Source organism: Cygnus atratus, chromosome 2 (assembly GCF_013377495.2).
Source record: "Cygnus atratus isolate AKBS03 ecotype Queensland, Australia chromosome 2, CAtr_DNAZoo_HiC_assembly, whole genome shotgun sequence".
Taxonomy (NCBI): Eukaryota; Metazoa; Chordata; class Aves; order Anseriformes; family Anatidae; genus Cygnus; species Cygnus atratus.
Window position 1 is genome coordinate 44,355,701 of NC_066363.1, and position 24,021 is coordinate 44,379,721.

Below are 24,021 nucleotides of genomic sequence, written 5' to 3' on the forward strand. Positions count from 1 at the left end.
TTATTTCATTTTTCTTGATGTTGAGGTTATTTCACTAATCTTTCTTTATCTTTGCTGCTGAATATACATTTGATTACTAAATTTAAGTGCTTCTCTTCACATGACCTATTTCTTTTGAGTCTTAATGCAATTTCTTGGATACACGTGCCTCTTCCCTCTTCTATGTCAGGTACTTGGTTTCATCTTGCCTTTTTTTTTTTTTTTTGTAATTTGGATGATACAAATGGATTGTTATTGATTTTTTTTTTCAGGGTTTTAAATGTATTTGGTTTGTCTGACACCTTTGTTTCAGCAGAACTTTGGTCTCAGCAGATCTGAACCAGCATTGTCTGTGATTCCAAATATAGTATATTCTGTGTACCATAGAATATATATATATATATGTATATTCTGTGTAACATAGAATAGCTTGCTGGTTTTGCTTTTCTTTACAATCAGTTACAAAATTAACACCATTACACCAAGTAATGCCAATTGCTATGAAATTTATGGGAATACTAATATTTATAGATAAACAATAGATATTCAATTTCCTTTCTGTATTTGTATTGTAGCTGCAAGTTAATTCCTGGAGCATCACGTATGATTCATCTTTTTGTTTTAGTCCTGGGCAATTAATTGCCAGGTCAATCCTTAAGCAAAAGCTAAAAAAGGTAGTTTTTATTGACCTTAATCTAGGTTACAGACTTCATTATTAAAACATCCATTTAGTCCTGGGCTAGTAAAAGTAGTTAACAAAAATAAACTAAAGCCTTTTAATTTGAGATGGTATATTCTTACTCCTGTACGCAGTTTTGCTTATACCATTTTGAAAAACGTGGAGAAAAAAAAAATGGAGGAAGGATGACAGAGCCTTCACAGGTAAATAACAGCTACTGTATGTGGAAAGTTAAATAGAATAGAACTCTTGTCCTGGAAAAGTGAAAACAGAAAGCAACATAAGAGAAATCCTTAAAGTAACGGATGACATGGAAAGGTAAATAAGAAACAAGCATTCACATATTGTCACAATACAGGAATCAGAGGAATCCTGTGAATCACATAACAGATGGAAAACAATCAGAAGGAAATACTTTCCATGTGACAGAAATAGTGCAATGTGATACTGTTGGGGACTGAGGAGCCTGTATTATAAAAGAGAGAGTAGGTGGGGCAATGGAAGTTATCTGTTGGTGTCCATCGAAGATAGTGACCGGATGCAATCCCCAGCACAAATAATCCTTCAGGCACTGCTGGAAGCAGGGAAAAAAAAAAAAAGTACAACAGGAAGGTTGAAAGTGTTTTGCTAGATTGTTGTATGGGTTGTATTCTTTATGTGATGTGCAGTCTGGTTTATGCTGCCACATCAGCATTGCTACTTGTAACAGTGCTAACTGTATTAAAGATAGAATATACCACTCTATGCTACAGGTACCTCTTGATTTTGTTGTGTAGGATGTTTTGGACATGGTGAGCAATTTTGAGAAGGGGAAACTTCTGAAGTTTACTATTGTCAAAACAATTCCTCTACTTACTAATATGTGGCTAAGTAATCATGCTGACATCATTGTTTAATACTGCAAATTTTCCATTTTTTTTTTGGTGCATCCAAAGTTTTATTATGGCTTGTACTGTTGGAGAAATAATATGTCCCCATGTTATTTCTGGAATTCAGCTGGAGCTGGAATTCATTGAAATGAGAGCAGTAATGACAGTGATGTGTCCTGGAAACACGTGCCTTAAGTATTTGGACATTCCATTTATCAACAGTAGTATCAAATGTTACTTGTATGAAGAAGTTACTGGAGGCTGTGTGAAAGAAAACTAACACATATGAGTGTTAACAATCCAAATGAGAAGCATGTATACGATCATGTTCTTGATGGGTAGCTTCTTGTGTAAAGAACTGTTGGCTTTTGAGGCGGATGCAGAACATTGCTCTCCCAAGAAAAAGGATGAAGTGCTAACCTAACAAGAGAAGAACAAAGCCAAATGAGCCGTCTAAACATAGCTGTCTGGTACCATTTTAGTTGCTATGTGGTATATCTCCTGGCTTCCAGTTGTTGCTTCAGAAATCTTGCTATGTGGTATATCTCCTGGCTTCCAGTTGTTGCTTCAGAAATCTGCAGATCCATCATCAGTCTTGCATTGTATCTGGCAGCCCTCTGCAGATGTCTTTGGCGCCAAGGGTGTGTCAAGTGGCAGTCCGTGATGCAGATGATCTCCGTGAGTGCCAGCTGAAGTGTCACCTGGGAGGGGGCTTTCCCTGACTATCCTTCAGGTAACACTGTCAGGAAAGGAAGTGTGGAAGAAGCTATCCCTCATCTAGATGTGTCAGAGCACTTATATGCAGCCCCATAAATATAAATGCCTATATCCTAGTTATACGGGCTGAACTCAGGGGAAGCAATGCAAATAAATCACATTAAAAAAATGAGGTGTGTATGAGTTATTCAAGAGCATGTATGTGAGAGCAAATCACATGTTGCATATTTTCAGAATGTTGTCTTGGTAGACTGATCTGATTAATTTTTAGCTGATTTTGATATCTAGTATGGAAGAAACTTGAAGGAAGGTAAGCTAATGTATTATTTCTTCTTATCTTTTAAGGAACTATAATTTCTTTACCATTTTCCTCCTTGTTGATGTTTCCTTCTTACAGATATGTTAAGATGCTGTTGGAATTGTCCTATATCAGATGTGCACATTTAAAATAGCAGATATACATATATTTTATTTATAAAACAATGAACTAGCTTTATTATCCACTGCATCCCTCAGAGTTGAATAATCACACAGTGAATAAATCAACAATTAATGTAACTACTCCATGACAAACAAGTATTAAAAAATAACAAAACAGCAACTACAGACCTAGATAACAAATATCCAGAAATATATTAATATCTAGAATAATCTGAAAGATCTCCATCAATACAAAAATCTCTAAGAGAATATTATACAAGTAATAGTATATCTTACCATAAGAACTCTGCATTTTATTTAACCAATGTTCTTTTATTTTATTTTTTTTTGCAAACTCATCACATTGGTTTTCTTAATAAATATCATACAACATCATTACTTTGATGATACAACAAAACCCCAGGAGTATGCCGAGGCCTCTTGAAGGACCATTTAACTAAATGGGCCACAGATGTCTGTCAAAGGCAAAATGCCTTACACCTTTGAATCTTAAAGTCCTCTTTAAAAATGTCAGGTGAAAAGGGATGTGCATTTGATTATGTTGCCAATGAATAAGGAAAAAATAAAAACAATGTATGGGATAACTCAATATTGCTTCTTATTTAACAGTTGTTTAAGCAAGAGACGTGGAAGATTTAAGTATACTCACAACTTATCTTTTCTCTGGCTAGGTGATGCTGATACCCAATCAACACTATATCAGTGTTGCCAAGTGGATTGTTACCTTCAGAGTGAGGTATTTTAATTACATCATCTTAATATCACCGTTACTTATCCTAATTCTGCCATTTACCATTTTTTTCTGCTTTTCAGAAATGTCTCAGAGCCCAGAATGTTTTAAATTGGAGCATTTCAAATCTAGGTTAGCATAAATTTCAAACTACTCTGAATTGATAAAGCTCTGAAACCGGACAAATTCTTGGTGGTTTCTGAGTACACAACCCTATTAAGCAGGAACAGGTCCAGAGCAGCCTGTCCTACCAGTTGTTGCACAGATCCACATCTCCAGCCACACACAGAGATCCATGTTTCCAGCAGGTCTTATCTATCTGGCACGAGGACAGATGGATGAGGACAGCCATCTCTCTGAACGGTTGTTACACACCAGTAAAGGCAGCCTTTCGGCCCTTACCACCAGCCATTTGTAAATGCCTGAGGGAGCGTCCTGTCTGTGCGTGTTTCTTGTGCTCTTACACTGGTGCAGTGACTACCTGTGGACACGTGAAATAATCTCGCTGTAGTCTAGAGGAAGGATTTCAGTTCAGACGAGCTGGCTCAGCTGGGACACAGACCAGCTCCTGGTACTCTCACTGGGGTTAGGAAGTTGCCAGCTTTGGAGCGACAACACAAACGCGTGCTGACAGTCACCCACTATTTCCCAGCATTTCCAGCGTGTCCGGAAGAGCAGGCAAGCTCTGTCACAGTTAAGTAGGAAAGAATCATAGTTACTGTCGCAGGTGTGGATTTAATAAAGGAAGTAATAGAGGATTTAATCATTTCATGCCTCAACATTAGCATTCGTTTCCTGGTTCTCTGCTGTTAGCATGGGGAAGTGGTGCCGGTAGTATAGCAGCGTGGCTTGACTCAGAGTCTTCAGTCCCATGGGGCTGGGAAGAAGTTGTGGCTCCCTCTGACAGCCAAGAGGTGTACGTCTCTCTGGCAGTGCTGCTGGTCCACCCCACTGTGCGTCCCAGCCCAGGGAGCCTGCCTACCGTACCAGAGCCATGAGGCAGCGGGCTCTTGCCACACAACCCAGTACGGCCAAGGTGTGTGCCTCCAATGTGCGGCCCTGCGCAGCAGAAAGAAGCCTCCATCCACCTTAGTACTGCAGTAACATATAGGGGGTTATGGTCCCATAGGATCTTGGGCCTTACAGGCAGTCCTAGTGGGATTGCTGCAACTCACATGCGGCTTTAAACACACCCACTCGTTCCCAGGCTGACCAAGAAAGATGGTCTGTACGTCTGTACCCAGACACCTGTCACTCTCACTGATCTGAACTGAACACAGACTCTTGGTTATATAATATAAAGCCAAAACACAGTTTTATTTTTCCTAAAAGCGAAAGAAACCCTGAATGGAACTTTTATTCCAAGCTCTGTTCTCAGTACATGCCTCCGGATCCCCCAGGAAAAGGATTTTTAAGGGCAATATTAATTGTTAATCTTTTCTTGACTTTCACTTGACTTGACATTTGATTTTAAGAATGGAGGATCCTTTTTTAATTTAATGTTTTGCCTTAGCTTATTTCACTGTAGTACTAGCAAGAAGGAGCAGTCCTTTCTGCAGCTTAAAATGGGGCAAGTACTATATTAGTCTGCAGTTCGATCTTGACAAACACTAGACATCTGCTTCAGAAGGAACTAAATGAGGAGAACAAAAATAGGATTCCTGTTTTCTATCACATTGAATTTCTAATTGCTTATTGGAGATGATTTTCACTAAAATAAAGACTTTCTAAAATCAGGTTTGATACATCTGAGTGTGCTTCAAATCAGATTATAGAATTATATACTACAGAAATAAAAGACAAATTCAATGACCTTGATGATAAAAATCGAACTTTTTTCTGTACAGACTTACAGTACTAAATTTTAAGTAGACCACTTGATGCTAATAAAGATAATAGGCTAGTCTAATAAGGTAGAATTTATGGAAAAAAAATCTTTAAATTTACAAATATTACATCTCTGTATTTCTGAATGCATGACTGTAGCAGTCAGGTCAGGTTAAACATTTTTTTCATTTTCACTGAGTGCCTAGTGCTCCCCTAAACCGACAGAATATACCATATATCTTTATTACCCCATGCTCTGCATGTTTGATGACAGCACTGGGACCCATGGGACTCAGAAGGTGAAAAACTGTGCCAGACTTTGTATTCCAGAAGAAATGAGCTAGATACCAAAAGTAGATCAGCACGTGCAGTCTTTTAATGATAGCATATGCACACCTCCCTGTTCTGTCCGTGCTTTGCATGTCAGCTCTGCAGAAGGGATCACAAGCAAAAGATTTTCTCTTTTGACTCATCCACTTTAACAGCTAGAATTATGTTAGTGATTGCTTTGCAGTCTTTCACTGATTATGTCAAATGCCACTTTTTTCACGAGTTCAGTGTTTTGTTCTTGGTGTTGATGGCTTCTAAGGGGAGTTCCATAATTTTGCAAAGTCCAGTGACTAAGAAGTCCAACTTTTTAGTTGAAAAGTGATGAGTGATTTATTCGAGGCTTGTGATTTTTATTTCTGTTTCAGAGTATCAGATGAGTAAATGCCAATATGCATTCCCTTCTGAAAATGAAGGGGAAGCTGTGTTTCTGAGTATGTAGATGTAGCATGTAAACTAGGCACAACAGTAATAATGACAAGCTTGGGTCATTAGAAGTTGGAATTAATGGAAGCGGGCTATCTGCAGTTTAATGGATTTAATGAGTTTTGTCATTTTCCAAGCAATGGTGAGAACAGTCAAATGAACAGATGTACAACTGATACTAGTGGACAGTAAGTAAGCAGAGAAATTATATACAGACTTGCATATGTATCGTACAATGAAACTGTGTATACTGTATGAAAAGAAAACAGAGCTCAGAGTCTTTAGATTTAAGCCATTACACAGCTGTCAAATCTGCAATAGTTTTGCTAGCAGTGTGCCAGTGCTACAGCCCTTGTCTAACTCAATAAGCCAATGCATCTCCCTGGAGAAATCAATTTATGATGGCTTGAAGGATCAGCTATAAAAACTTACACAAGTCCTCTTTTCATAATCAAGAATTCCATCAAAGATCACTTCCCAACTTATGCTTCAAGTTACTTACAAGTTAGAGTAGAACAGACCTTATACAGTGAAGATGTAGCATATGCATTTTATCTAGGTACTTTCCTGAAGTTGTCCGTAAGAACACAAGAAATATTTCATGAAATACAGATAAAAAACTACCATGTGCACATCTGGTGTAGTTTGGAGCACATTTGGTGTAGTTTGGAACAGATGATGATATTACAGCTGTCTGATTTTGGTTTGCCTAAAGCCTCATACTGTGGTGGTTCAGCAGCTGACCAGCAGCTGAATTCAGGCACAAGGGGTGAAGGACAACTGGAATCATGAACTTCTTCAGCCCTCCCAGGATCATTCCCATTCATAATTCAGAGCCTGCAGAGTAGGGCTGTAAGGGAATTTATCACCTCATTATCTTTGGCAAGTGTTACTTTGAAAGTAGTGGCTGGAAAGACTTTTACTGAACACGGACTTCCTGAACTTGCCTCTTCCAAACCTTGGTTAAGCTCTTCCCACTATAACCATAATGTAGCGCCTAGTGAAGAGTTAGCATAATTTCCCTTGAGTTCCTAAATCCAGGCAGAGATATTACTAAAACAGCTCTCTGAAAAATGCAATCTAGTGAAAGGCTGCATCAGGTGGTGAAGTCAAAGACTTCTCTGGGGCACGATCACAGCATGGCTACCAACAAGTCCAGTTTTCTTAAAACACATTAAGTTCTGCCATCTGATAACTCATAGCAATTAATCAACTGACTGTTCAGAATTGTTCCCAGCCACGGACTAACAAATAAATCATGCACATTCTGTCCAGGAGGACTGAACTTTGAATCTTGATGACTTTTAACTCACTTTCCTTGAATTCACGTATAAAATATGATTAATACATAATGCAGATTTTTTTTTTACCTGCTCTCTCTGGGTAATAATTTGAGAGTGGTTTATCTCACCTCTTTTAAGCTTAGGCAGGCTGATTTTCCTCTTTTTATGCTATTTCCATTTGGCTTGACAGGACAAACAGTTTGACAGGACAAACTTTCTGCTCTTTCATGACCTAGTTTGGGATTAGAAACCTGGAATAAAACTAGGTATTTCTAATCAGCTAGACCCAGTGGGAAATGGAAGAGATGTATCTTTCCTGTACCTTGCAGATTATAATTGATCAGCTTCATTGCTCAGTGTTTATGAAACAAACATTCCACACTTTGACCCCAACAATGCTTGGACCGCCTCAGCATATTTATGTGGAGATTCCTGGCAGGATGTAAAAAATGTGCCAGATATGATGTGAAAAATAATTTCCCCTCCATTTGCAGGAAAGTATAAACATAACATTTTAGTAATATTATATTACTAGAAAAATCGCATATAATCCTGTATAATCTGACCAGAAAAACAACTGAAGATGCATAAAATGTCACCAAATCTTACTGTAACAAATACATCAATTGAAATTCAATTACAAAAAAAAAAAGTAATTACCATGTTAACCCTAAACTTGAAAAGTCCCATAATCCATTTTACACTCTAATCAATATGTCATTAGCTTGCGAATAGGAAGAATATTTTACTGTTAATTTCTCCTTACTTGTTCCAGTATGTCTCTAACCCTAAGTAAAGTTAAATCTTTAGAGGATGATTATTCCTATGTGTGACTTCAGATAAGAGCCAATATTCATCTCAATTATGTGGCTATATGAAGTATGGTTGTCATAGCATATGTATATGTATTTGAATTACAAGGTTTGCTTTATGGATAGGTGCTTACCTTGTGCCAGCTTTTGGTCTTACCCAGCCTTTCTCTGAGCCTACTTAAATCACTAAAATGGAAGAAAACAAAACCAGCCAAAGAGGGGTAGTTTTCTGTGGAGCTGCTAAATTGAATGGGCTCAGAGAAAGATCTGATGGGTGCCAGATTTGGTGGAAGGATGGGGCAGAGCCTTAGAGCTGGCAATGAAGGCACAGATAGAAAGAAATAGTAATGTTGGAGTGTGAGTGAAATCTTACCCTTTCAGTACTAGTGAGATGCTGGATGGGTACAGATAGCCATTGAATTATACCCAAAATGTGATCACAGTTTCAACCAGGTATAAAAGAGAATTTTACTTAACAGTGAATAGCTTCTTAATTTACTTAAATATTGTGTTAATTATTAGTCCAAGGTGAAGAGAGACAACCACAGAATAAAAATAAGATCACCCTTTCTTGAAATTTTGATGGATTTTCTTTTGTCTCCCTCCCTCACTCTTTTTTCCTCTTTTTTTTTTTTTTCCTACTTTACTACAGCTTATCCATTACACTGTGGCTATAGTCTGCTTTGTGCCTGACAGAGGCAGACCATGAAAATGCTATAATCAGCTAACAATCACAATACTGGACTACACCAACTGATGAACACAAGCTTGGGATTTGTATTTAACTATAATTATAGTGCAGTTGGCAATTTAGGGTGGGCAAACCTGATCCATCTTTAAATTAACTAATCCTAATGAAAACAGTCTAGTTACTACAACACAATTTGGTTGGCACAAGGTAATTTGCCTTTGCCATCATGGTCAGTCTGTTTCCACTGCGTCAGCAGTGTACGTGTATGCAGATTACTATGCACATACAGGCACACCCACCATCTATTTATGAATCCTATTTTACTTTCGCGACCGTCGGATTATGTGCTAACCTTTATGCATGGTTAGCAGAATGTGAACCTTTTAGAAAGAAACTGATAGTGTGCTAGCAAGAATTCATTGCATAGCAAGAATGTGACACCTAGTGGATAGATGGTATTTGAGAAATATGACAGACCGTCAAGGAATATTGATATTAAATGACCCTATCAAGTAGAACAATGACTTTGCTATCAGAAAATACATTGATTTTGAATGACTCTATGCACAGGGCCAATGTAATTGGGTAATGGAAAGTCCTCACTGAAAGCTCAAAAGGTGTCAGAGAGCAGATGTCAAGCCAAGAAGGCAAGAGATCTCTGAAGACAGGAATCAAAGCCCACAAAGATATTGCTGGATACTGACAGGATGCATTGATTTTCAGCAGAGATTTCCAACAAGGAAAACTCAAGAATAAAGTGTTTTTTAAAAAATCCCTTTTGTTAAATCTATGTCCCTGTAATTGCTACATTATTTTTGCAGGAAGTGAGTTTTCACAGTCAGAGATACTGCATGGTGAATAAACTATATGGTTAGGCCATTGAGAGCTGGACTAGACTGAGACATGGTTTAAAAGGTCTGACTACTACATCCTGCCCAAACTAGCTGATACAAATTGTGTCCGTTACTGCTCGATGCGGTGTGTAGTACCTGGATTTCAAGTATTCACATTATCTCCATTTTCTGAGTTGCCTTGCTTCAAGGGCTATAAATAATAGAAAGTCTCAGCACCAGAGACATTTTATTCTGGCTACAGAGTATGAACTATACTTTTCACTGTAAAATTTACAAATTTTAAATGTGAATGTATTTCCAAATATTCTGAAAAGCGTGTGTTCAATAATAGCCAGATGCTAAAAGAACCATAAAGCTTATCCTCTGGCAGCTGTTATATTCTGTGTTGGGTCTATACACTGGCTCTAAAGAAACTCTAAAACCAGTGGCTTTTTCCTGCAGTCCCATTCTTGTGGACAAGCCCACATGAAGTCGCCTCGGGGGCAGCTGGTTTGTCCTGGTCTAATTTTACCTGATAAGCCATTATCAATGTACCCTTAGTAGTTTAGTGGCAGCTGCTGTTAGGCAATGGAGTGTGCCTTCTTGGCATATGCCACAAAGGCAAAAAACCTGAGGGCAGTGCTTTCTGGGCTCAGGGAGACCATTTTTGTAGTCATTCCAGATCTGTACATGCTGTACAAATCTGAAGGTATATCTAATTTGCAAGAAACATCAAAAGGCCTTAGTATTATCCAAAATAACAATAAAAAATATTCAGAGAGCTGTATTTAAATGGCCTTGGCAAGCCCTGCAGGACAGTGAGCTACTGTCTGCTGACCTATTCTTCAACTGTCCCTGTTGTGTGCCTCTGCTACGAATGGCCATGTTGGAAAGGAATTATATTTTCGCTACAAAAATCTTGAAATCAAAATGGAATGATGTGGGAGTCAGCCTCTTCTTGCAGATAACTAGTGACAGGACTAGAGGGAATGGCCTCAAGTTGCACGAGGGGAGGTTCAGGTTGGAAATGAGGAGACATTTCTTCTCAGAAAGAGCAGCCAGGCATTGGGACGGCTTGCCCTGGGAGGTGGTGGAGTCACCGTCCCTGGCAGTGTTCAAGGAAAGGTTGGACGTGGTGCTTGGGGACATGGTTTAGTGGGTGACATTGGTGGTAGGGGGGATGTTTGGACCAGATGATCTTCGAGGTCTTTTCCAACCTGAGTGATTCTGTAAGTGCATTATTCGACACTCTTGGCTGTAGAATATGCCATTTGCAAATAAAACCAGCACAACGTTTACTATGATCTGACCGACGCATGGGCCTTTTAGACAGACAGCACGAACCGCCGACCCTCAACGGCCGCCGCCGTCAGCGTCCCCACCTCAGCCCCCCCGCGCCTGCTCCCTGAGCGGCCCCCGGCCAATGAAGAGAACGAGAGGCAGCGGTGGGCGGGAGCAGGGGGCGGAGGAGAGGGGGCGTGGCCACGGCTCGGGGGAGGGCGTTCCGCCCCGCCCCGCCCCGCCCCGCCCCGCCCCGCCCCGCGGATGTGGCGCCGGCAGTCGGCGGTGAGTGGGGAGGGGGCGGCTGCCGCCGCCGGCCGGCGGGGACCGGGGAGGGGGAGGGCTCGCTGCCTGCTCCGCCGCCGCGGGGGAGGAGCCTCCCCCTGCCCGCCCACCGGCCGCACGGATCGGCCCGGCCGCGGGGGGCACGGGGAGGGTGGCTCCGGGGGGAAGGGAGGGGAAGGGAGGGGAAGGGAGGGGAAGGGAAGGGAAGGGAAGGGAAGGGAAGGGAGGGGAAGGGAGGGGAAGGGAAGGGAAGGGAAGGGAGGGGAAGGGAGGGGAAGGGAAGGGAAGGGAAGGGAAGGGAAGGGAAGGGAAGGGAAGGGAAGGGAAGGGAGGGGAAGGGAGGGGAAGGGAAGGGAAGGGAAGGGAAGGGAAGGGAAGGGAAGGGAAGGGAAGGGAGGGGAAGGGAGGGGAAGGGAAGGGAAGGGAAGGGAAGGGAAGGGAAGGGAAGGGAAGGGACGGGGAGGGGAGGGGAGGGAATGTCAGTGAGTCACCAGGCGGCAGCTCCTTCCCATCCGTGTGGTTCTGAAGCAGGGCCGGGGAGCCGGGCAGGCTGTCCGCAGGCTGCCCCAAAATGGTGGCGGGGTGCCCACACCTCTGCCACCCGCGGTCGCGGCTCTCCGGTGGGTTCTGCTGTGCGGGAGGAGGCCGAGCTGCATCCCACCGAGCTGTGGTCAGCCTGGATCCAGCTGGCTGCGTCCTGGTGCTGGAGCCCCAAACGCAGTCGTGGAAGAGGGCTTCGGCCGCCTCTCAGGCGTCAGTAGTAGGAAAGCTAAAAATAACGAATGGCATCCCGTAGTTACTCACCGCACCAAGCACACTGATTCCCAACGAGTGACAGAGCAACTCTCGGCAGCTCCGTGCTGTTAACGGCTGGAAGGGAGCTCCGCTCCCACCTGGGCCGACCCCTGCTCCCACCTATGAGCTCTCTGAAGCCATACCGCCAGCCAGCAATACTTAGTGATTATCTAATGCTTTTCACTTTTAACACGCAGATCTTAAAAACTTCTTCAGAAAGTGCAGCATGCACAATGTAGCAAACATTATATATAAAATTGATTATGGAAAGTGATGCTGCAAGGTGGAATGGCTGTCAAAATGATGTAGTGAATCACTGCCATTACAGTTGCAGTGCATTATCACCAATAATGTTGTCCTTTGTCTGACTCATCCCACTTGTACAGATGTGCATCTAAAATGTTTTAAAAATCTACTGTATTTCCTTTAAATACCTGCATATGTGGGTTCAGAGCTAAAAATCTGAACGCTGCAGAATTGTGTGTATATGAGCTAGAAGATGAAACTAAGTGGAAGCCGCATTAAAACTGGTCACAAAGGCTTTTTTGTCAGTCAGAAGTGAATAGACAGGTTTATTATGGTATGCAAAAGCTCACAGTATCACTATATTACTACATTACATTATAGTATCACTATATATGGTACATTGCTCAGAAAAGAAAGGCCAAGGAGAGTGTTCCCCCTCTGATGGATGAGAAGGGTGAGCTGGTAACCACAGACGTGGAGAAGGCTGAGGGACTCGACCACTTCTTTGCCTCAGTTTTCACTGCCAGTCAGGCTTCCCAAGTCCTTCATTTCATTGGGAGCTGGGGAGCAAAGGCTGGGGAGCGAAGTCCCACACACTGTAAGTAAAGAGCAGGTTCAAGACCACCTGATGAAACAAAACAAGGCTATGGAGCCTGATGACATGCATCCCAGGGTTCTGAAGAAATTGGCTGATGTAGTTGCCAAGCCTCTCTCCATCACATTTGAAAAGTCCTGGCAGTCAGGCAAAGTCCCTGGTGTCTGGAAAAAGGGAAACATCACTCCCATTTTTAAAAAGGGTAGAAAGGAGGACCCAGGGAACTACAGACCGGTGAGCCTCACCTCTCTGCCTGGCAAGATCATGGAACAGATCCTCCTGGAAGCAATGTCAATGCACATGCAAGACAAAGAGGTGATCCAAGACAGCTGGCATGGCTTCACCAAGGGTAAATCATGCCTGACCAATCTGGTGGCCTTTTCGAATGGGGTAACTGCACCAGTTGACAAGGGAAGACCAACCAATGACATCTACATGGACATCTGTAAAACCTTGACATGGTCCCACATGACATCCTGATCTCCAGATTGGAGAGAGATGGATTGGATGGGTGGACCATTCAGTGGATAAGGAACTGGCTTGAAGGCTGCACCAAGAGTGGTAGTCAATGGCTCTATGGCCAGGTGGAGGCTGGTGACGATTGCTGTCCCTCAGGGGTCTGCCCTGGGACTGGTACTGTTTAATATCTTTATCAGTGACATAGACAGTGGGATCAAGTGCACCCTCAGCAAGTTTGCAGATGACACCAAGCTGAGTGGTGCAGTCAAGACAAGAGAAAGAAGGGATGCCATCCAAAGGGATTGGACTAGCTTGAGAATTGGGCCACATGACTCTAATGAGGTTCAGTGAGTCCGAGTGCAAGGTGCTGCACCTGGGTCGGGGCAATCCCAGACATGAGGACAGACTGGGAGAAGAACTCACTGAGAGCAGCCCTGCAGAGAAGGACTTGGGGGGTCTGGTGAAAAATGGGTTCTGACGAAAAGCTCGGCATGAGCCAGCAGTGTGTGCTTGCAGCCCTGAAGGCCAACTGCGTTGCGGGCTGCATCAACAGAGGGGTGGCCAGCAGGGGAGGGAGGGGATTGTGCCCCTCTGCTCTGCCCTTGTGAAGCCCCACCTGGAGTGCTGCATCCAGGTCTGGGGCCTCTAGCACAAGAAGGACGTGGAGCTGTTAGAGAGGATCCAGGGGAGGGTCACTAAGATGATCAGAGGGCTGGAGCACCTCTGCTATGAAGAAGGGCTGAGAGAGCTGGGGATGTTCAGCCTAAAGAGAAGGCTCCGGGGTGAACTCATTGCGGCTTCTCAGTACTAAAAGGGGGCGTATAAAAAAGATGGAGAGAGACACTTTGCTCAGTCTGATAAGGACAGGACAAGGGGGAATGGATTTAAACTAAAAGAGGGGATATTTATATTAGAGTTTAGGAGGAAATTCTTCCCTCAGAAGGTGGTGAGGCACTGGCACAGGCTGCCCAGAGAAGCTGTGGATGCCCCATCCCTGGAGGTGTTCAAGGCCAGGCTGGATGAGGCCCTGGACACCCTGATCTAGTGGGTGGCGTCCTTGCCTATGGCAGAGGGTTGGAACTGGATGATCTTTAAGGTCCCTTCCAACCAAATCATTTTATGATTCTATAATCTGTAGTAAATTATGTGAAATACTCAATGAAATACTGGGGATCATGATTTCTCTATGGATCACACAAATAAAGCTGAGTTGTAAAAGCCAAACTCTGTACTTTGGGGAACATACTTGGAAATTACTTAATTTCACTCTTGGAACAGGAGAGAGAAAACTGCTTGATCAGAATAGGTAAAATCCTTTCTTCAGTGAAATGAATAGCAGAAAAAGAAGCAAAACTTTTCACTCTGTTTTAAATTCAGTAAATTCAGTTTGTGGTATTTTGGTTTTGTTCTTTTTGGTTTGTGTTTTTTCCCCCTAAACGGAGTAGGTTAATTACCAGATTTGTCTTTTTATTTCAACCCTTCTCAGTTGCTTTATGAAGCATCGTGTAACTATCACTGTAGAATTGTTTCTATAAAAATTGCACAGTCAGCATAATCGTTCAGTCAGATGATTTAGATTATTCACATATAAAGCTGTGCTGGCACTTTACAGCTGGACTTTGTCACAGGACACTTGTCTTACAGCTTTCAACAAGTCATTTAATTGCTCTGAGCGTAATCTGTCTATCTGAATGGTAGATGTCCTCACCTACTGAAGGTGTTGGAAGTTTCCTTGGAATACTTGGTTAAAGCTTCACAAGCTTAACTGAGAAGGTACCTCTGTAAATATATAATGTATTTGCATTCTTAGCAGGAGAAGCTTACGCTAGGTAGCTGTTTGGCAGGTGTCCTCTGCTGTAGGAAGTTGCAAGCTGTAGTTTTTAATGATAGTTCTTCCTTATTACTTTGCTTTTCTTTCTTTCTTTTCTTTCTCACCACCAATACTTTGCTATACACAGCAAAAAGTTTTCCTGCATGGAGGGTGAGACATACATGCCACCAAGTACTGGCAGTATCTCCCCAAGTGACAATTCAAGAGTTACTCAAATGCCCCGTAGTACTATTTTTAGTAGGTCCACGGAAATGGGCACCTGCCACTCTGCTAAGCACAGACACCTGTATCTCACTATGGTAAAGTTTTGCATTCTTTAGATTGATACCAAACTTTTTTTTTTTTAATAAATGTATTTTTGTTTTGTTTTTGTACTCAGCAAGTTCTTAAAAGATGAAGGAAAGCTGGTCTTCCTTGGATACTCTTGAGACAAACTTCAGGCCTCTGGTAGTAATTGAGCTTGCAAAAGGCACCAAAGAGGAAACCATAGAATGGTTCACTAAAAGAATTGTGGACAAAAAGGCAAATGGAGGTGAGTACAACATGGTCTTGTAGAACACTTTGCAATGGATTGGCTGTCATAATATTAAGACAAGCAGAAAATTAGTTTTCAGGTAACTTGTGATATAAGTAATTACTGTTTAGCCTGTCCCACTCCCTTTTGCATTTTTGAAGTTGCTTAATTTGATTTAAGAATAGAGTATTGATTTAAGGTCACATGCCTGTTGAAGTTTAGAAGCCTTCCATTTTTGTGGTGAAACACTAGTAACCTCTTGTAATGTAGTTTTTTAATCAGTTTTTATATTCATCTTCTACAGTGTGTTTCTCATGTTGATTATGAGAAAGCTGTGAACCTCACCATAATGAAGATGCATCCCATCTACTATCCTGTCCACCAGCCTTGGCACCATGTTGTAGAATTAAATTGAGTTAGCAGGAAACAATTTAGTCTTGATAAATATATGTTGGCTTTTAATTATCTTTTTGCTAGGTTGTAGGTTCTTAGAATATTTCATTACTTGTTCCAATATGCTTCCAGGAATTAAAGTTAGGTTAATTTGTTTGTAATACCTTAGATTTTTTTTTTTCTTTTATAAAGGCATTGCTTATGACTGTTGTAGTTTATATCTTATGTTCAGTAAACTTGCTGTAGCTATTGGATGTGTGGCTACAAACTTGCTTTCAGGCCTCTGTTAGGTAAGTTAGGGATGTGTCTATTTGAAAAGTCTAGTCTCCTTAAAATGAGTGGGACTGTTTGTAGAAGCACTGATTGCTTATGTGACATAAGCTGTACAGGATAGATCCAAACTGTCCTCATTCTTCCAATTCCTTATCCGTGAGCACTCCACAGAAACAGTGCTAAAGCAGAGGGTGACCTGCAAGATTCTGAGCACCATTTGGGTGCTGACGAAGCCTTCATTCTTCATGCCTTTGAAAAGATAAAGCTTCAGTGCTCCAGATGATTAGGTCCAGTATGATGTACGCTACAATACTTGGGTTTTTAGACATAATTTTTGTGTTCTTTTCCTTATTTTTTACTTTAAAGGTGCACAGCTTCTGATTAAACCATTGGTCACAGAAAATGGAGATGAAAATATTTATCTGGTTGGAGCTTCCCACTTGAGGCTGTTGCTGGGAGCTGAAACTGTGGGATTGGTGAAGGAATGTAACGATAACTCAATGAGAGCTTTTACATACAGCAGTAGAAAAACTTTCAAAGATTTTGCAGGTAAGCGTTTTAAGGCATACTATGCTTACCATTTAAGGTAAGCATAGTATCATTACAAAGCTTATATACTTATATTATACAAAGCTTAATAAAGATTATAATCAATTACACTGTTAAATCTTTAATGGACTTTCTATTCCTTGAAATGGTAGCAGTAAACAGAAATAGGAAGACTGAAATTCAGAGCATTGGTGAAATTAGTTTTTTTCTTTTTGTCCTTTCATGTGGCTTCTGTTTGTTTATTTCTTACTTTATGCTTTTGTGTATTCCAAACAGTTTCTGATTCAGTATAAAAAATTTCTGCTGAAAGTAAGAAAAAATAGTTGATTAACTTGAGTGCAGAATTAACAATCATATGGTATGTGTTAACATTGGAACTTAATCTCTTATTAACACTTGTGAGCCAGTTTTGATCTTTATTGTATCATACCTAGCTGGAGAAAATAGAAATATTTTGTTTTAGTATATTTATATATAAAACATAATTGAGTAACACTATAGAGTCATTCAATGGAATTGGGGCATGATTAGTGAAAAAAATTTGTTACTTTTCCCCTTTTAACTTGAGGATGCACCAGCACAGTAACATTTTCCTTCAAATGTGCTACCTGCAAGGTGTTTAACCCTTCCCCAGTGCGGTAGTGGCTGAACTCGTTTTGTTCTCCAGTTAAGCACTGGAATTCCGGGTTAGTCTTGCTAATACGTTGTGTGTCTGTTTCAGCACATCTTCAATATAAAGGTACTTGCATCTGTCTGAACAAATAGTTTTTTTTGGAAGTTGAATTGTTTGTTTGTTGCCTGTTTATTCAACACTACAATCAAGAATGCTGCAGTGTTGAATAATTTCTGCAGTATTATTTTTTTGACTTTGCTTCGCTGAAATTATAAAGCCTTGAGAAGTAACTTGTTTTCTTGGTTCACTTGGGTAGTCAAAAATGCAGTGGCCAGTGTGTGCCAGTTAGAGAAAATTTATTCCTAAGTTATTTTAAAAAGCAGAGGTTTTGCTAAATAAAATATGTTATTTGGCTGTAATTGTCATGTAATATATATAGATTTTTTTTTCTGGTTCTGATCACTTTTGATAACTACTTGTTGCCATGGTTGTCTTACTGTGCTGTACAGTTTTCTTACCACCTTCCTTTTTGTTTAGACGACAATCAGAATTTCCTTACAATGTCAGAATGTCAGTATATCATTAAACATGAACTTGAAAATTTGAGAGCTAAAGATGAAAAAATGATCCCTGGATATCCTCAGGCAAAGCTCTATCCGGGAAAATCAATTGGTAAGTAAGGTAGTTTGTCTGTAACTTGATGTCTTGACTTAGGGCCCTGTTCAAAGCAGAAAAAGCTTACTTTTCCTGCAATTAAAAGAAATCTGCAAGGCATTAAATCACACTGATGTTAATCAACTTTGTTTTTTCAGAGTTCCACAGTGGTGGAACAAGGAGCAATGAATGTCCAGTGTAACAAGAGAAATTCCAAATAGATATTAGGAAAATGTTCTTTATAATGAAGGTAATCAAATATTGGAGAATTTTAGAGAGGCTGTGGAAATTCTTTTCTGGGAGGTGTTTGGATCTTAAATGGACAAGCTCCTGAGCAATCTGATTTAAGCTGAACCTGCTTTGAGCGAGGTTGGACCAGATGACTTCCAGAGGGCCATTTTGACCTGAGTCTTCCTATGAGAATGAGATTCTGGCCTTATGTTCTTTTCAGTTGGATAAATTTTAACGTATATTGATGTCATCCATAATTTTTATAACTAGTACCCCAAATATTTGCCTTTAAAAAACAAACAAAACCACCACCAAACTATTTTTAACAGAAGCTGTAAGGGAAGGCCACAAGATGTCATCAAAATAAGCGTGCTCCCATGCATGAATAAATAAATATCAGTGGTTCAAGAAATGTAACTAAACATATATGCCAGATGAGTTTACACTGGTAATTTTTTATATAGCGAATGTGTTTTTCTGCTTATATCAAGTGGATGTCTATGAGAAAAGGGAAAAAACTAATGCGTAACTTCCAGTGCATCCATCCAAAAGAAAATTTATATTCCTTTCAATATTTCTCAGTTGTTTGCTTACTTGTAATTTCCTGAGCAGTTTGCTAATGGTTTACCAACACAGGTAGATTGCTTTCCATAACAGAAATCAAATACAAAATTGTTAAATAAGTGGCTTGTTTGCAATGGAGGTGTGTTGTAATCTATTAATTAGTATAAATTGATCATTCAAAAAAATTATTGTATCTTTGCTATAAAACTAAAGTGGCTTCTCAGACTTTCTCTTATTTTTCCTATTTTTATTTGACTTGTTATGTTTTTTGTTGCTCAAATGCAGCAGCTAGACCTTTTCTTCACAAAGCTACACGTGGTATTTCAGTTCCGACCTGTAATGCTTCTTGTTGTTCAAGCAGCAATTGGTAATAACTGCAAACTGGTGGATTGCTCTTTCTCTTCCAGTGGACAGCACAGTCTTTGTAGGAATAGTTAGAATGCATGCTCTCTGTTATAGATTATTGTCAGCTAACATGGAGGTGTATTTTACTTAGCTCAAACGCTAGATTTATTTCAAAGGCACTCTAGGCTTGTACATAATGTAACCCATTTGTTCACATTAACTTTGTTGTCTTTGGAAAGAGTACTAGAGCTTCTTTTTCCTTCTAGTGAGAAGATTGTTGACCAATGGTATTCTAGTTCAGATTTTCCCGCTGCATGATAGAGAAGAGTTGAAAAAGCTCCGGCACACGTGGTATGGACAAGTCAAAATTGGCTATCAACCTTTAGGTATGTGAACACCTACTCTGCCACAAATGAAGTGCAGGGTTTCTTTTGAAGAAATTTTCTCCTCAGTTTGTGTGAGAATACCAAAGGCCCTTCCCAACTTCTATTCCAGCGTTTAGCCTCTGTAGAAGTGATACTCGTGTGAAAAGTAAGCACTGTACCAAGAAGTCAGTTGTTTCACCATCAGTTTATACCTTGTCACCTCCCCAGTTACTTGCTACAGTTCACCTCTTCTATTGCCTTTCTGCCCAAGTTGCTTTGTTGGCCATTGTAAACTGAAGTCCTTGTTTTACCTCAACTTGCTGTTACTGATGTTGGAACCAACAAGGCACTTAGGTTCTGGGTAAGGAGCCATGTACATTTTTGGACTTGCTGACATGCACAGTTGATGTCTCTTCATCAAATTCTCCTTGATTCTAAGATGGCTGTAGGATAATCTTTTGCTATAACGACTAGCATTGCAACTTTTCTGGAGTGAAGTTGGAGCCTGAGAGGATGTGCAGGCTGCTGTCTCTTGATTCTTAATGATTTTATTTCCTGTGGCTGCAGGAGGTCTGTGCCATATAGGCCTTTGGTCATAGTTTTCAAGCTGGAGGGGAGGAGAGAGGGCAGGCAGTTCAAAGGCACTGTGATCATCTCTCATAGCATTGAGTTCAAAATTGGCCCATTGCTCTTTTACTGGTTGGGCAGGTTTTTTCCTCTTTCAGCATTCCCTGAGTAGCTCCCTGAAGCAGTTCATGACTTGCGAAATTAGTGGCTTAATGCCTGCAGGTTCAGTGTCAGTAAGCTTCCATCTTAGCAACAGTCTGCATACAACAAAATCTCCCTACCCATCTCAAAGCAGTAACAGACCAACCCAAAACTGTTTTCTCAAACCGACTCTTTGCAGGGAAGCTCCTCAATGCCTGAGATTCCCAAAGCTATTTTGATTTGTAGGCGTGTCAAAAGTGTGTTTACAATTGTTTGATTTAAATTCGTTGTCAGTATGAAGATTGTGTGCTCTTGCTTGCCAGATTCACTTGAGCATATTTTATACACTGAATAAATTTAAAATGAAAATATTTATTAATCTCTTGGTCTGGCAGTTTCTTAAGATTCTTTCCTGAACTATAGAAAGTTAAGGATCTGTCTTGGTAATGCCTGCCTCTGGGCTATAGTATAAGAGGGTTTTCTTCTGTGCTTGTCTCTTGTTTATATGGCACAGGTTCTTCTTGACTGACATCAAATACACACAAAATTTGAAAGTAAATCCAATGAACTATATGGGATATGGTTATATATATACTAGTTTAGGCATCCCTTTCATGTTGTGCTTTTTGAGTCTGAAATGATGCTAATGGTCTACACTTGAGCTCATTTGATATTAATTTTTTGATTGAGAGGAACTTTGGAGTGGTGATTTGGATTCTGTTTGTTTGCCTTTCCCTCTGGCTTTCAGAAGCTTATCTGATGATAAGCTATAAATTTCCGCTGCAGTTTTCTGTAAACTGTATGCTGTAAGAATGCTCTGGCATTGCATGCGAGCTTTTGATGTACTAGTCTTTTATGGAGAGTGCATGTACAGTGTCAATGCAGAGGCCATGATGTCATGGCTCTTTTATTATGCTGGTGAGTACATAGCAGCAGCATAGAAGCATAAAGGATCTGGTCTTCCAAGGAGGCAGAGATAAAACAGATTTCAGCATTCTAAACTTGGTTTACTAGGCATTTCTATATGTTACTATGTGATGCCATTTGTAAATTATGGTAGATAATGCTCCTCCATTTTTTTGTTAGCAGTAAGTTCAGTGTTTTCCTTGGAGGTAATGCATCTGTCATGAAATATGTCCATTACTACCACACTTTCCAAGTCTTCAGAACACTTGAGCAGACAACTTCAGGGAGAACAACTGTGCATTTCATTTATCAGTTGTCTGCTGAAGGGAATGTCTCAGCCTGGTTGCACCTTCTGATGTGTTTAAGATTTCAGTATGCCTTTCCATCTATTCCTTTAGTTCCTTGAGGGCTGGCAAAGCACTACTAGTTCTTTTGATGCTGAGCAGACCAAAACAAATTTGGTTCTCGGGCCTGCGTATACCAGTAAGAAGCTTCAGAAGTCAGGTGTCACGTGCTTTTTTATACCAAGTGACTTCAGTGCCATCCTAGCCATTCATTTATAGATTCTGATTTTAAGAATATTAGTGTTTCTTTTCCTCTGGATAACTGGTGTTGATATTGTAGGTATTGAGATATTCGGCTTCCCTACTGTCTGAATATATGTAGCTACGTGTGTATATTTAGATATGTGTGTGTTTATAAAAGACAAATAACATTCTAAGTCTTTGGGATGTGGGAGGAGGAGGAACAAAAAAGCCATAATGTTCACTGTGTTATTTAGAAAACTGAAACTTGGGCTAAGGAATTCATGTAAAGTCAGGTTTGATATTATACTGACATGTATGTTTAGTGTCTTAATTGATTCATTTTTCTCCGCAGATGAGATACGCTGCTACTTCGGCGAAACCATTGCACTCTACTTTGGCTTCTTAGAGTACTTCACATTTGCGTTGATTCCCATGGCTGTCATTGGGATCCCTTACTATGTGTTTGCGTGGGAAGACTATGACAAATACGTGATGTTTGCCACATTCAATCTGCTCTGGTCCACTGTGATCCTGGAAGTTTGGAAACGGATTTGTGCCGTGATGACATACCGTTGGGGGACGCTGTTGATGAAACGACAGTTTGAAGAGCCAAGACCAGGTTTCCACGGTGTTCTGGGTGTCAATCCTGTCACTGGGAGAGAGGAACCAGTGTACTCAAGTATTAAGAGACAGTTACGGATTTATCTCGTGTCTGTACCATTTGTGTGCCTTTGCCTCTACTTCTCACTATACGTGATGATGATTTACTTTAACTTGGAACAGTGGGCTCTGGATTATCATGAGGAGAATAAGTCCAACTTTAGCAGCTTGATGCTGTATGTGCCCAGTATCATATATGCTGTCGTGATTGAAATTATGAACCGTATCTATCGGTATGCTGCTGAATTCTTAACATCATGGGGTAAGAAAGTTGTTTATATTATTCCTTTTGCATTGGAAGTTAAGAATCCAAATGTTTAGGACTTTACTGTTACAACTTACTTGCAACTGTTAAAAGAGTTGGCCATTTTAAATTCTTAAATTTATTTAGAGTGTTATGAGACTGCAGTTTCATGTTTGGTTTAATTTGCTTGCTATCAAAAGGAATGACCCTGTCTTCCTCTTCAGCTTCTCTCTGACTCCGGTGCAGAAGTCCCCCCTCTCTGATTTAGCTCTTTCTTTGGCTATATTAGCCATACTGCTGGCAAAAGGGAAGAGATGAGATTGTCAGGATAGGAGCTCAGAGGTGGATGGCAGGAGGAACTGTTCTGGAATCTTTAATCCACAACCTGATGTGGTGCAGAGGACAAGGGCACTAAGATAATAGAACAAAATCTAAGAACACCAACTAAATGGTCTGAAGAGAAAGTTTGCATATATTATATATATGTACTAAAATAAATTTATATACATATATATAAAAATAGTGGTTGAGATTTCATGTCTCTATCAAAATATTTTCCTCTGGACACTCTAACAAGAGAGTGAATAGGATGAAGAACTCCTGGGGCTGCCCTACCTCCACTTTCACCTGGCATATTTTCAGCTAAGATCTCATTTAAGCAGCTGAGGCATAGGTAACAATCTGGGCATGGGAGTTGGTGACCAGAGAAGTTGCAGGGTCTGTGCATTGTGTCACAGCTGCTACTGAAGAAATGTTTGTAGAACCGCTGACGTGGAGTTGAAAGTCCAGGGTGTTTTTAAGCACACCTTTTACACCCATTTATCATGAGAACTGATAATTAAGTGAAAGCTAAAGTAAAAATCCCATTCAGTCCCTCGAGTGCCTCTTCCGTTTGTCAAGCCCAACTTCATTCCTGCTGTTCTGTCCTGAACAAGGTCCATAGGTGACAGTCTCTCAATTTAGCTATGTTGAGACATCTCCTGCTAATGTGTTGCCTTCTCATTTAGTTACTGCTTATCCAGGACTGTAAAGGTACTATCTGACAAAATAGCAAAAAGAAATGGAAAATCTCCCATTCACTTCCCTTTCCTTTCCACTTAACCACCCTTCTGCTACCATCAGCTTCTGTCAGATTATCCTGAATGAACCGAAAAATCTTAGTTTTAGAATTAGTAATGCATCCGTTGAAATTTATGTACCTTAGACTTGCTTTAGAGCTTAAGGTCTGATCTAAAGTCCCTGGAGATGGATACTGGTATTTCTGTGAGCTTTTACAGGTTTTAAATCAGATGCAGTGTTATTTTTCATAATGTACTCCAATTAGTTTTGAATTTTATTTCAGCCAAAGAAAAGTCACTAACTAGGTAGT

General features: G+C 40.5%; 1 protein-coding gene across 3 annotated transcripts in view; it reads left to right on the forward strand.

Moving 5' to 3' along the window:
* Positions 1-11,135: 11,135 nt before the first annotated feature.
* ANO10 (anoctamin 10) overlaps positions 11,136-24,021 on the forward strand; it is a 119,478-nt gene continuing 106,592 nt past the window's right edge. For all 3 annotated transcript variants that reach the window (XM_035549697.2, XM_035549698.2, XM_035549699.2), the window contains exons 1-6: positions 11,136-11,180; positions 15,486-15,638; positions 16,653-16,835; positions 17,986-18,120; positions 19,509-19,628; positions 22,101-22,670. In XM_035549697.2, the coding sequence (XP_035405590.1) occupies positions 15,500-15,638; positions 16,653-16,835; positions 17,986-18,120; positions 19,509-19,628; positions 22,101-22,670 (1,147 nt within the window). In that variant the 5' untranslated portion in view covers positions 11,136-11,180; positions 15,486-15,499. The remainder of the gene's footprint in view (positions 11,181-15,485; positions 15,639-16,652; positions 16,836-17,985; positions 18,121-19,508; positions 19,629-22,100; positions 22,671-24,021) is intronic.